Genomic DNA, 13,394 nt, shown 5'->3' with positions numbered 1-13,394 from the left:
GCAAAAAGGCAAAATGGTTGTCTGAGGAGGCTTTACAAATAGCTGAGAAAAAAAGAGAAGCGAAAGGCAAAGGAGAAAAGGAAAGATATAACCATTTGAATGCAGAGTTCCAAAGAATAGCAGGAGAGATAAGAAAGCCTTCCTCGTTTCATATATGATATATACACGTTTCAATGCCATTCTCCCAATACAGTATTGTAAAGTAATTAACCTCCAATTAAAATAAATAAATTTATATTAAAAAAAGAAAGCCTTCCTCAATGATCAATGCAAAGAAACAGAAGAAAACAATAGAATGGGAAAGAGTAGAGATCTCTTCAAGAAAATTAGAGATATCAAGGGAACATTTCATGCAAAGATGGGCACTATAAAGGACAGACATGGTATGGAACTAAGAGAAGCAGAAGATATTAAGAAGAGGTGGCAAGAATACACAGAAGAACTATACAAAAAACATCTTCATGACCCAGATAACCATGATGGTGTGATCACTTACCTAGAGCCAGACATCCTGGAATCCAAAGTTAAGAGTCTTATCAAGCATCACTACAAACAAAGCTAGTGAAAGTGATGGAATTCCAGTTAAGCTATTTCAAATCCTAAAAGATAATGCTGTTAAAGTTCTGCACTCAATATGCCAGCAAGTTTGGAAAACTCAGCAGTGGCCACAGGACTGGAATGGGTCAAGTTTCATTCCAATCCCAAAGAAAGGCAATGCCAAAGAATGTTTTACCACTGCACAATTTCACTCATCTCACATGCTAGCAAGCAATGCTCAAAATTCTTCAAGACAGGTTTCAATAATATGTGAACTTCCAGATGTTCAAGCTGAATTTAGACAAGGCAGAGGAACCAGAGATCAAACTGCCAACATCTACTGGATCATAAATAAAGCAAGAGAGTTCCAGAAAAACACCTACTTCTTCTTTACTGATTATGGCAAAGCCTTTGACTATGTGGATCACAACAAACTGCAGAAAATTCTTCAAGAGATGGGAATACCAGACCACCTTACCTGCCTCCTGATAAATCTGTATTCAGGTTAAGAAGCAACAATTAGAACTGGGCAGGATATAATAGACTGGTCCCAAATCGGGAAAGGAGTATGTCAAGACTGTATATTGTCACTCTGCTTATTTAACTTATATGCAGAATACATCATGAGAAATGTTGGACTGGATGAAGCACAAGCCAGAATCAAGATTGCTGGGTGAAATATCAATGACCTCAGATATGCAGATGACACCACTCTTATGGCAGAAACTGAAGAAGTGCTAAAGAACCTCTTTTTTTTTTTTATGATATTATACATGTTTCAATGCCATTCTCCCAAATCATCCCACCCTCTCCCTCTCCCTCTCCCACAGACTCCAAAAGACTGTTTGATACATCAGTGTCTCTTTTGCTGTCTCGTATACAGGGCTATTGTTACCATCTTTCTAAATTCCATATATATGCATTAGTATACTGTATTGGTGTTTTTCCTTCTGACTTACTTCACTCTGTATAATAGGCTCCAGTTTCACCCACCTCATAGAACTGATTCAAATGTATTCTTTTTAATGGCTGAGTAATACGCCATTGTGTATATGTACCACAGCTTTCTTATCCATTCATCTGCTGATGGACATCTAGGTTGCTTCCATGTCCTGGCTATTATAAACAGTGCTGTGATGAACATTGGGGTACATGTGTCTCTTTCAGTTCTGGTTTCCTCAGTGTGTATGCCCAGCAGTGGGATTGCTAGATCATAAGGCAGTTCTATTTCCAGTTTTTTAAGGAATCTCCACACTGTTCTCCATAGTGGCTGTACTCGTTTGCATTCCCACTAATAGTGTAAGAGGAAGAACCTCTTGATGAAAGTGAAAGTGGAGAGTGAAAAAGTTGCCATAAAACTCAACACTCAGAAAACTAAGATGATGGCATCTGTTCCCATCATTTCATGGCAAACAGATGGGGAAACAATGGAAACAGTGACAGACTTTATTTTCTTGGGCTCCAAAATCAATGCAGATGTTGATTCCAGCCATGAAATTAAGAGATGCTTGCTTCTTGGAAGAAAAGTTATGACCAACTTTGCACATTAAAAAGCAGAGACATTTTCGGCTATGATTTGGGAGAATGGCATTGAAACATGTATAATATATATGAAACAAGTCGCCAGTTCAGGTTCGATGCATGATACTGGATGCTTGGGGCTGGTGCACTGGGACAGCCCAGAGGGATGGTACGGGGAGGGAGGAGGGAGGAGGGTTCAGGATGGGGAACACGTGCATACCTGTGGTGGATTCATGTTGATATATGGCAAAACCAATACAATATTGTAAAGTTAAAAATAAAATAAAAAGCAGAGACATTATTTTTCCAGCAAAGGTCCATCTAGTCAAAGCTATGGTTTTTTCAGTAGTCATGTATGGATGTGAGAGTTGGACTACAATGAAATCTGAGCACTGAATAATTGATGCTTTTGAACTGTGGTGTTGGAGAGGATTCTTGAAAGTCCTTGGACTGCAAGGAGATCCAACCAGTCCATCCTAAAGTTAATCAGTCCTGAATATTCATTGGAAGGACTGATGCTGAAGCTGAAACTCCAATACTTTGGCCACCTGATGCGAAGAACTGACTGATTGGTAAAGACCCTGATGCTGGGAAGAAGTGAAGGCAGGAGGAGAGGGGGACGACAGAGGATGAGTTGATTGGATGGCATTACTGACTGGATATACATGAGTTTTGAGTAAGCTCTGGAGTTGGTAATGGCCAGGGAAGCCTGGCCTGTTGCAGTCCATGGGATCATAAAGTGTCAGACATTACCGAACGACTGTATTGAACTGAAATAAATATCTATGTCTTTTGGTATACAAATCACAAAAAAATATTAGGAGACTCTTTATTCCCATGAAATTCAAGCACAACTAATAGGCATGGAGTGGTATAAATGTGATTTTAACAAATTTGTTATATTCCTTTGAGAAATCTTTCTGTAATTTAATTTTTAATTATACCCCTCTAAGTAATGTCCACTAAATATTGTTTTAGGATAGATTGACTTATTGAAGCCTCATTATCTATAATCCTTTCACTCTATTTGTCCTTTTCAGGTGTTCTCATGTTTAAATAATTTTAATGGCACTCCTTTAAGTAGATCCCTCCTGCCACTCCAGTAAAAGCAAGAGAAGACCCAGCTGCCATTTCCTTCTAGCTACATATCTCATGATGCATATTTAGTGCTTGCTTCTGTTTTCATAGCCTTTAACCAAAGTATATTTCTACCCACACGTCTTCCAAAGTTAGAAGTTGAGATTTACTGCATTGACTTTTTATTCAAAATATTGGATAAGAGGGGGATTATATATATGAGACAGGGTCAGGGTCTTAAACAGGTAGATGTCATGGTATTGACTAGAATATATGGTAAGCCTGAATTCAGTTTGAGTACACTGGCAGGGAGTGAAAAGAACGTAGGTTCAAAGCTGGACAATTTAAAAAGTACATGTCAAAACAAAGTTTGGAGACTAATAATATTTTACCATGTATAGCAGCCAGGCTTTTCATTTCCTAAGCTAATGACAAAATTTGTCAATTTTATAACAATAAAAATAAAAGACTAAGAAGAAAATATTTATAACCATTCACTATGCACCGATGTAAAAATGCATTCATAAAACACCTTTTCTTTCTTTATGATAAGCTCATGCTACCTATTTTTTCTTATCAAACAAAAAGCATCACTGCAGTTCAAGTTACAGATCTTTACATGGTAATTTATTTTTCCTGTTTTCTTCCTCCCATGGTAGATTTAATAAATGGCATTATATGTTTTCCTGTATCCAAAATATTCTTGCTAAATAAAAGTATAGTTAAATAAAATTTCCAAACATTTTGATAATTGTTTTAATTGAAAGTTCTTTCTAATTTGCACATGGCTATAGTTTACCATTTTAAACAAACTGATAATTCAATGCTTCTTTTTAAAAAATTTACCCTTGTGAAGAATAATAAATGCTTTCAGATATTTTCTACATATGAGAATAAAATTTCATTATTTGAGGCTTATTATCAAAAATAGAAAAAATAATAATCAAATGAAAGACTAACATATTTAAAACATAATTGAACAGAATTTGAATCTGATATTGTGGTATACTGAAACTAATCCAAGGTAGCAAAAATTCAGTCAGTACAAGCAGAGGACATCTAGGGATTTTGGAAATAGAGCTGCTGTTTCTCATATATTTCTTTAAAAATATTGTTTGTGCAGTTATGTTAAGTCATGATCTTCTAAATAACTAGAGTAATATTCAAAATTGACTTTTAAAAATAATTTAATAAAATCATATTAAGTGGGAGCAGTTTTTTTATATGTAGAGTCAGTGAGGATTGTATAGGAGTTAGAACTTCAGCAAATAGACAGTATTAATACAACAAAGACTAATGTAGAAGTTGATGCAAAGGTTGAAAATAAATTTACAAAAGCTAATAAAATGCCTAGAACAGTAACTAACCATCATTACCACAATAACAATGAAGCTGTTTGTGTTTGAATTTAATAATACACCTAAGCCAAAGTTGAATTAATATAAAAATAATATGCAGTGAGCACATATCATACATAAGGTACAATTAAAAAAATTAATGTTCCCATTGAAGACCTAAGTTATGGCAACCTCTTTGAATGTGCCTTCTAAATACTTTACTTCCCAGTTGTGTGAGGGAAGCTCATTGAGGCCTTATAAGATATCAACCAGAAGAATATTCACAGTATTTCTTAAAAACACTACATTTTCCCTATCACATCAGGTAAAATAATTTAATGTACTTATTTTAACAAAACGCCCATAGTTACTAACTCCAAACTATATAGTAGCTTTTTTTGTTTCTTAAATTTCTAGCATTAACTGTGGTTCTTAAAGATATCTACAGTTGATATTTTAATTGTCATGCTATTACTGAAAGTAACCAAGTTTATTCTGAAAGTTCTACTGTAATTCACCTCTAAAACTGACTTTATGTGGAAAGTTTCAGCATAAAAATATATCTACTATATATATATATATATATATATATATATATATGTCAAGATTGATTCTACTACATTTTTAGAATAAGCACAGAGTTTTATATCAGACAATTTGAGTTTTAACATCTAACTTTACACTGTAACCCTGGGAACATTATATTCTTTCTTTATCAGACAATTTGAGTTTTAACATCTAACTTTACACTGTAACCCTGGGAACATTATATTCTTTCTTTGAGCCTCAGTTCCTAAACCATAAAATGAGACCATCACCATGGTTCTCAAAGGGTGGCATGAAGTTAAAAGAGCTCGTGTATGTGCTTACTACTGGGCTGGGCACAGCATAGTATACCAGGTTTAAATGTTTCTTCTTTTCTCCTCTCTTTCCTATTCCTAATACTTTGGCTCACTGGAGATTGGTGAAAAAAATATAGAAGAAGTTACTGGAATAAATCAGCTCCACTAAAAAGCTCCTTATATTGCAGGCAATATTTATACATTTCCAAAGTAATGTTCCATGAGATCAAAAGATTGTTTTTAAAAATGTATTTACATAATACAGTTCATACACAAGAAGATTTTCAAGGCAACAATGGAAAAAAAACAAGCTAAATCTATGTGTATAGTTTAATTTTGTAAAATGAAGAAAGATTTTTAATTTTATTAAATATTGAATGTTCATGGACAGACAACAGAACCAAAGCTACTTCATACAGCAATCTATATCAACATAAAAAAATATCAAAATAGAGTTTCTCTGAAGGAAGGAGCCTTTTTTAAAATGGGATTGATAATAATGAGAAATTCCCATTATTTGTCCATGAAACAGCTTATTAAAGTTGCTACTTCAAACAGGATTCTAGCAGAACTTGGCACGTAAATTTAAACTTATCAGCCACCCACTACTTTTCACCTTCTTGTAGCTTCACTCATTCAGACAATCTCACATATACATACATTAATATTAAAAAAAATCCTGGCTTCAAAGCAGAAAATTAATTTTCTACAATAAAAGTAGGTCACCATATTTATAGGTAAAGATCTCAGTCACAGAAATTAATTTTCCTCATAGAGATGCTAACTAACATATACTACTATACTCAACTTTTCAAAAAAGGTGTGTCTCTTAGGAGGATCTGCTCAATCATTCACAATAATTCTAAGGCATTATAAGCAGTTGTTCCACAGGACAAGTGCTACCCTTGCAATGACATACTTTTGATACATTTAGCAAGTCTTTAGTCTTCAAGTGCTACCAGCCAGACAGAGACATTTGTAGTCTACAGGTGGTTGGCTCAAAGGTCAAAAACTTTGTTTAAAAAAAATGTTTATGGAATAGCACCATAGAAAGTCTTTCAGAAACATATCTTTTTTTTTTTTTCAACATACATTTTAAAAACCTGAATTCTAGGAAGAAAAAGACAATTTTCAGTTCTAACAAGGCTTACCCACTTCATTTCATTAAAAAAAAAAATTAACCTTGACAACATCAACATTAACAGCTACAACAGATCAACAACAAAAGGGAGAATAGCAGCAGTAGAACTTGAGCATGAGCCATCTAGGCAGTCACTTTAAAATGATCCGGTTCACACCTGTTGGGAATTATCTCACCAAGTTCATAAGACATCATGAGGTCTTTTAAATTTGGTGTGAAAAGGCAGCATTTCTCACTGAAAGAATTAAGTTTACCTATAAACTGGGCATTTTCCAGCACTTAAATAAAATTATGTCTAGAATTAACTAAATGATAGACAATACTGACATTTCAAACTTGTCAAAGGTCAGGAAAATGAAATGGTTTCAAGATCGTTTATGTTTCAAAGAGGTAAATTTAGCCTGCAAGTGAAAATAATGAAGCTGAAATATTCCAGTTTCCAAACACTGATCATACCCATATTTAAAGTATAAACCACCCTTAAAAGACTTCCACTTCACAAAAACTTATATGGATCTGGTTTACATTGTCTTCAAGATGCACAGTCAAAGCAATTATCCTAAGATTCAAGGGGAGAGTTTTCCAGTTTATAACCTGTAAGATCATTTTATTTCTCCCATATATTGAGAAATTGTCAAAAAGAACATTCTGCAGGGTCACAGACCCTGAAAGGAACTATTTGAATTGTGAAGCATCTGTGTTGTGCTGTGAACAAATTGTGAAGTCTTCTTTGAATCATGATGCTCTTTCACCAACTTTATTTCTATTTATACTGTCAAGAATGGAGTTCAAATATCCTGGTAATGCTCATCAGGATTAGCTGGAAACTTCTCTTGTAGTGCAGAGATAATTCTGGTCTTGCAGTTTTCTTTTGCTCAAACTCATATGAAACGTTTGTGCTAAAATCTTCATTTAAAAAAGAAGTACATCTTCTCTGCATTATACACATTCCTTTATGTTCTGATGGAGGTTTTGGTTATTTTTTGGTATGTGTAGAATCTGGATATCTGATGCTTCTGTATCTTATATGAAATCCTTTCTTGCTGATTGTGTCATCAGTGTGAAAATGAATTAAAACTGTATCACCAATTGAATAGATTTCTTCTGGTGGCTGAAGACAAAGACAAACAAAGACACACAAACAAAAAACAATAAAATGAATTATTTTTTCTTCAATGTCATTCATATTTGGAAATTTGGTATAAAATTGAATCCTCCTAACAACCTTGAAAAGTAAATGAGTGACTTTATTTTACAGGTGAGAAAGCTTGAGTTTCAGAGAACAGATGATGTGCTCAAGATCACAAAGTTGATCAGTGATATAGCTGAGCTTTGAACATAATTAAGTCTGCTTCCAAGTTCTGGAACTTGGTGTTTTCCCCCAAAATTTTAAACCAAGTCCCTTTGATTTAAAAATAATTAAAGTGAAGCTCAGAGAGAAAAAAGAGACATTAAAATTATTTCAGAAGCTGCTCTGAGGCAGAGCCACTTCCCGAATCCAAATTGTCCATTCCTTCTTGTTTTAGTAATCTAAGTACTGAGAAGCACTTTCATTTCATTTCAGTAGTAATTTGGACAGGAGTTCAATATTATTCAAATTCAGTATTATTTAAGTAACAGTTATTGGTAGACATTTGAAAAATGGAACTAAAGCTTTAGAACAAAATATGTATTCAGAAGAACATTTGATATTAATGTGCTGAATCCTGGGGGAAAGCATTGAGAAAACCTTAAGCTTTCCTTTTTCTTATTTATCATGTTGATGCCCTCTAACCTATTTTTGGTACTGTGTCCTGTGCACACTGCAGTGGAGCAACATTCAATAGGCTAAACCTCCACACTGGTGGCAGATCCTGCCACTTATCAGATATATGTTGAGAGGGGGATCTCAATTTGAATTGTGCATATTCTTTTTCTTCTATGCTTTAATTAAAAAGTTTGCAAAACTGTCATGGTGTGTGTTAAGGTATATTGCTTTTAGATAATTAAATATTTTGTGCAAAATTAAAAGCATGAATTAAAAAAGTTAGAATGTGGACAGTAACAAGAATTATAGTTACTGAATTCATCTGTCTTGTTCGATGTTATTGAGCAATTCACTAGCAATAGAGAAGGGAAGAGACATGTTGTAACTTATCAAGCCATTAATAATATAATGTCACATTTTTTTGTAAAAGCATTGCTGACTTACACATCTTACATATATTGATTCACCAATTTATAGGTATTTTTATCATGTCTATGGTACCCTGTTGGTACTGTATTTACCCCTGATCCACAGAATCGACCAAGCCCCACTGCTGTTGAATCAAGACCATCAAAGAGCTCAACGTAGTCATAGCCACAGTCAGCTTCTTCTTCCACTTCAAAAATCTGGAAGGATAATTCGAGTCGAGAGCCCCGTTCTGACACTAAGAGCCATTCACAATCAACTTGTCCTGGGTAGTTGTTATCACCAAACTGAGCATGTGAGTACAGATCTCTGGGTTTTGATTCCACTTTCAGTCTGCCACCACACTCTGCCCAAGGAATAAAAATGAGATAAGTGAGCTCAATGAGCTTTAACAACTCCAATTTCTCTTTTAGTGTAGTATAACCACTCTCTAACTTCTGTATTCATTTCCATGGTCAGTTATGCTTCCCATATTTGAAGATTCCAATGAGGTAGTGGATACTGATAGGCCCTAGGTTTGGTAGGCTGGGTTTGGTATTTCAGCTTCACACTTACTAGTTCAGTGACTTTGGATAAGTGACATCGCTTCTCTGATACATAAGGTTAAGTGCAGATGACAACAATAGTACCAATCTTAGCAGGCTTTAAGGATTTAATTAACACATGAAAATCACTTAAAACAGTACCTGCCATATAGTAACCAGTCAGTCCTAAAGGAAATCAACCCTGAATGCTGAAGTTGAAACTCCAGTGCTTTGGCCACGTAATGTGAAGAGCCGTCTCATTGGAAAAGACTCTGATGTTGGACAAGACTGAAGGCAGGAGAAAAAGTGGGCAGCAGAGGATGAGATGGTTGGATGGCATCACCAACTCAATGGACATTTCTTGTTGTTCATTCTCTCGTCATGTCTGACTTTGCAAACCCATGGATTGCAATATGCCAGTCTTCCCTGTCCTTCACTACCTTCTGGAGTTTGCTTAAACTCACATCCATCGAATCAATGATGCCATCCAATCATCTCATCCACTGTCACCCCTCTCTCCTCCTACCTTCAGTCTTTCCCAGCATCAGGGTCTTTTCCAATGAGTCGGGTCTTCCCATCAGATGGCCAAAGTATTGGAGCTTCAGTTTTAGCATCAGTAGTTCCAATGAATATTCAGGGTTGACTTCCTTCAGGATTTACTGGTTTGATCTCCTTGCTGCCAAGGGACTCTCAAGAGTCTTCTCTAGCACCACAATTCAAAAACATTAATTTCTCACTGCTCAGACTTCTTTATGGTCCAACTCTGACATCTGTACATGACTACTGGAAAAACCATAACTTTGACTATACAAAACTTTGTTAGCAAAGTGATGTCTGTTTATTAATACACTGTCTAGGTTGGTCATAGCTTTTCTTCCAAGGAGCAAGCATCTTTTAATTTCATCCCTGCTGTCACCATCTGCAGTTATCTTAGAGTCCAAGAAAATAAAACCTGTCACTTTCCATTTTTTCTCCATCTATTTGCATGAAATGATGGAATTGGATGCCATGATCTTAGTTTTATGAATGCTGGATTTTCAAGCCAGCTTTTTCACTCTCCTCTTTTACCTTCATCAAGAAGCTTTTTAGTTCCCCTTTGCTTTCTGCCATTAGGGTGGTGTCATCTGCATATCTGAGGTTATTGATATTTCTCCTGGAAATCTTGATTCCAGCTTGTGCTTCATCCAGTCTGGCATTTTGCATGATGTACTCTGCATATAAGTTAAATAAGCAGGGTGACAATATACAGTTTTGACTGATTTCCAAATTTGAACCAAACTGTTGTTCCATGTCTGGTTCCAACTGCTGCTTCTCAACCTGCATACAGGTTTTTCAGGAGGAAGGTAAGGTGGTCTGATATTCCCATCTCTTTAAGAACTTTCCACAGTTTGTTGTGATCCATGCAAAGACTTTATCATAATCAATGAAGCAGATGTTTTTCTGGAATTCCCTTTCCTTTTCTATGGTCCAATGGATGTCAGCAATTTGACCTCTGTTCCTCTGCCTTTTCTAAATCCAGCTTGTACATCTGGAATTTCTTGGTTCACGTACTGTTAAAGCCTAGCTTGGAGGATTTTGAGCATTACTTTGCTAGCATGTAAAGTGAGTGCAATTGTGAGGTAGTTTGAACATTTCTTTGGCATGGTCCTTCTTTGGGATTGAAATGAAAACTGACCTTTTCCTGTCCTGAGCCCATTGCTGAGTTTCCCAAATTTGCTGACATACTGAGTGCAGCACTTTTACAGCGTCATCTTTTAGGATTTGAAATAGCCTAGATGGAATTCCACCACCTCCACTAGTTTTGTTTGTAGTAATGCTTCCTAAAGGCCACTTAACTTTACACTCTAGGATTTCTGGCTCTAGGTGAGTGATCATGCCATAATGGCTGTCCAGGTCATGAAGACCTTTTTTCTATAGTTCTTCTGTGTATTCTTGCCACCTCTTCTTAATATCTTCTGCTTCTGCTGGGATCATATTGTTTCTGTTCTTTATTGAGCCTATCTTTGCATGAAATGTTCCCTTGGGATCCCTAATTTTCTTCAAGTAGTCTCTAGTCATTCCCATTCTATTATTTTCCTCTATTTCTTTGCATTGTTCACTTAAGAAGGCTTTCTTATCTGTCCTTGTTATTCTTTGGAACTCTGCATTCACATACATGGGTGTATCTTTCAATGGATGTGAGTTAGGGCAAACTCTGGGAGATAGTGAAAGACAAGGAAGCCTGGTGTGCTGCAGTCCATGGGGTCACAGAGTCAGACACGATTGAGTGACTGAAAAACAACTTATAGTAGCTCTCAATGAATATTTGTTATTGTTATACATTATACTGTTTTCACTCTTAAATAACTGTTTTCAAGGACAAGAAGGTCAGTGTTCAAGTTAAATCTTAATATTTTAAGAACCCAGAAGCCAAAGTAATAAGAAATAACCGAAAAAATGAACAATATAAAAATCCTGTATGTGTATATGTGCCGTATAGAATTCTTTACATAGAATATACAGACCAGTATTACTTTACTTAGGTTGAATTACTTATCTAACTTGATTTGGAATAACATACACCCCTCATAAATTGTAGTTTATCTTGTAGTTCTAGAACATTATGAATCATATTTTTTGTGTTTAACCAACAAACAAAAAATGCTCTTTCATAGCTTTTTCAGAGAGACATTAATAAACATATGATTTACCAGTTACTACTTCTGTCATTAGAGGTAAATATAACAAATATAATATATACCTGCATAAAATTTACAGTTAATGTATTTTAGAGAATAAAAGTTTTCAAAAATTACTCTTTGTAGCCTGGGCCCCCAAATTTTACAATGACTAGAGAGGAAATGAATGTTCAAACTACTGTAAACTTGTGCTCATGTCATATGCTAGCAAGGTTATGCTCAAAATTCTTCAAGTTAGGTTTCAGGAGTACATGAACTGAGACTTTTCAGATGTACAAGTTGGGTTTAGAAAACACATAGAGGAACCAGAGATCAAATTGTCAACCTTCTTTGGATCATGGAGAAAGCAAGGGAGTTCCAGAAAAACATCTACTTCTGCTTAATTGACTACACTAAAGCCTTTGGATGTGTGGATCACAACAAACTGTGGTAAATTCTTAAAGAAATGGGAGTAACAGACCACCTTACCTGTCTCCTGAGAAACCTGTATGCAGATCAAGAAGCAACAGTTGGAATCAGACATGGAACAATAGACTGGTTCAAAATTAGGAAAGGAATATGTCAAGGCTGTATATTATCACCCTGCTTATTTAATTTATAGGCAGAGTACATCATGTGAAATCCTGGGCTGGATGAATCACAAGCTGGTATCAAGACTTCTGGCAGAAACAGCAACAATTTCAGCTATGCAGATGAAACAACTCTTACGGCAGAAAGCAAAGGAGAACTAAAGAACCTCTTGATGAATGTGAAAGAGGAGAGTGAAAAAGTTGGCTTAAAACTCAACATTCAGAAAACTAAGATCATGGCATCGGGTCCCATTAATTCATGGCAAATAGATGGGGAAACAATGGAAACAGAGACTTTATTTTTTCGAGCTCCCAAATCACTGCAGATGGTGACTGCAGCCATGAAATGAAAAGATGCTTGCACCTTGGAAGAAAAGCTATGACCAAAGTAGATAGCGTATTAAAAAGCAGAGACATTACTTTGCTGACAAAGGTCCATCTAGTCAAAGCTATGGTTTTTCCAGTAGTCCTGTATGGATGGGAGAGTTGGAATATAAAGAAAATTGAGCACTAAAGAATTGATGCTTTTGAACTGTGGTGTTGGAGAAGACTCTTGAGAGTCCCTTGTACAGCAAGGAGATCCAGCCAGTCTATCCTAAAGAAAATCAGTCCTGATTATTCATTGGAAGGACTGATGCTGAAGCTGAAACTCCAATATTTGGCCACCTGATGTGAAGAACTGACTCATTGGAAAAAACCTTGATGCTGGGAAAGTTTGAAGGTGGGAGGAAAAGGGGACGATGGAGGATGAGATGGTTGGATGGCATCACTGACTCAATGGAAATGGGTTTGAGTAAACTCCGGGAGTTTGTGATGGCTAAGGAACCTTGGCCTGCTGCAGTCCATGAGGTCGCAAAGAGTTGTACACAACTGAATGACTGAACTGAACTGAAAGGGTACTAAAGAATCTCTTAATGAGAGTGAAAGAGGAAAGTGAAAAAGCTGGCTTGAAAATCAACATTCAAAAAACTAAGATCATGGCATGTGGTCCCATC

The 13,394-nt window shown here is 35.8% G+C and overlaps 1 protein-coding gene across 1 annotated transcript in view; it reads right to left on the bottom strand.

Moving 5' to 3' along the window:
* Positions 1-4,304: 4,304 nt before the first annotated feature.
* Positions 4,305-13,394, bottom strand: part of TLL1 (tolloid like 1) — a 328,687-nt gene continuing 319,597 nt past the window's right edge. The window contains exons 20-21 of the mRNA XM_061383894.1: positions 8,724-8,974; positions 4,305-7,566 (exon numbers count right to left, since the gene is read on the bottom strand). Coding sequence (XP_061239878.1) covers positions 7,432-7,566; positions 8,724-8,974 — 386 coding nt within the window. The 3' untranslated portion in view covers positions 4,305-7,431. The remainder of the gene's footprint in view (positions 7,567-8,723; positions 8,975-13,394) is intronic.

Source organism: Bos javanicus, chromosome 17, assembly GCF_032452875.1.
Source record: "Bos javanicus breed banteng chromosome 17, ARS-OSU_banteng_1.0, whole genome shotgun sequence".
Classification (NCBI taxonomy): Eukaryota; Metazoa; Chordata; class Mammalia; order Artiodactyla; family Bovidae; genus Bos; species Bos javanicus.
The sequence above is the reverse complement of the archived record's forward strand: the minus strand, read 5'-3'. Positions and strand labels throughout refer to the sequence as shown.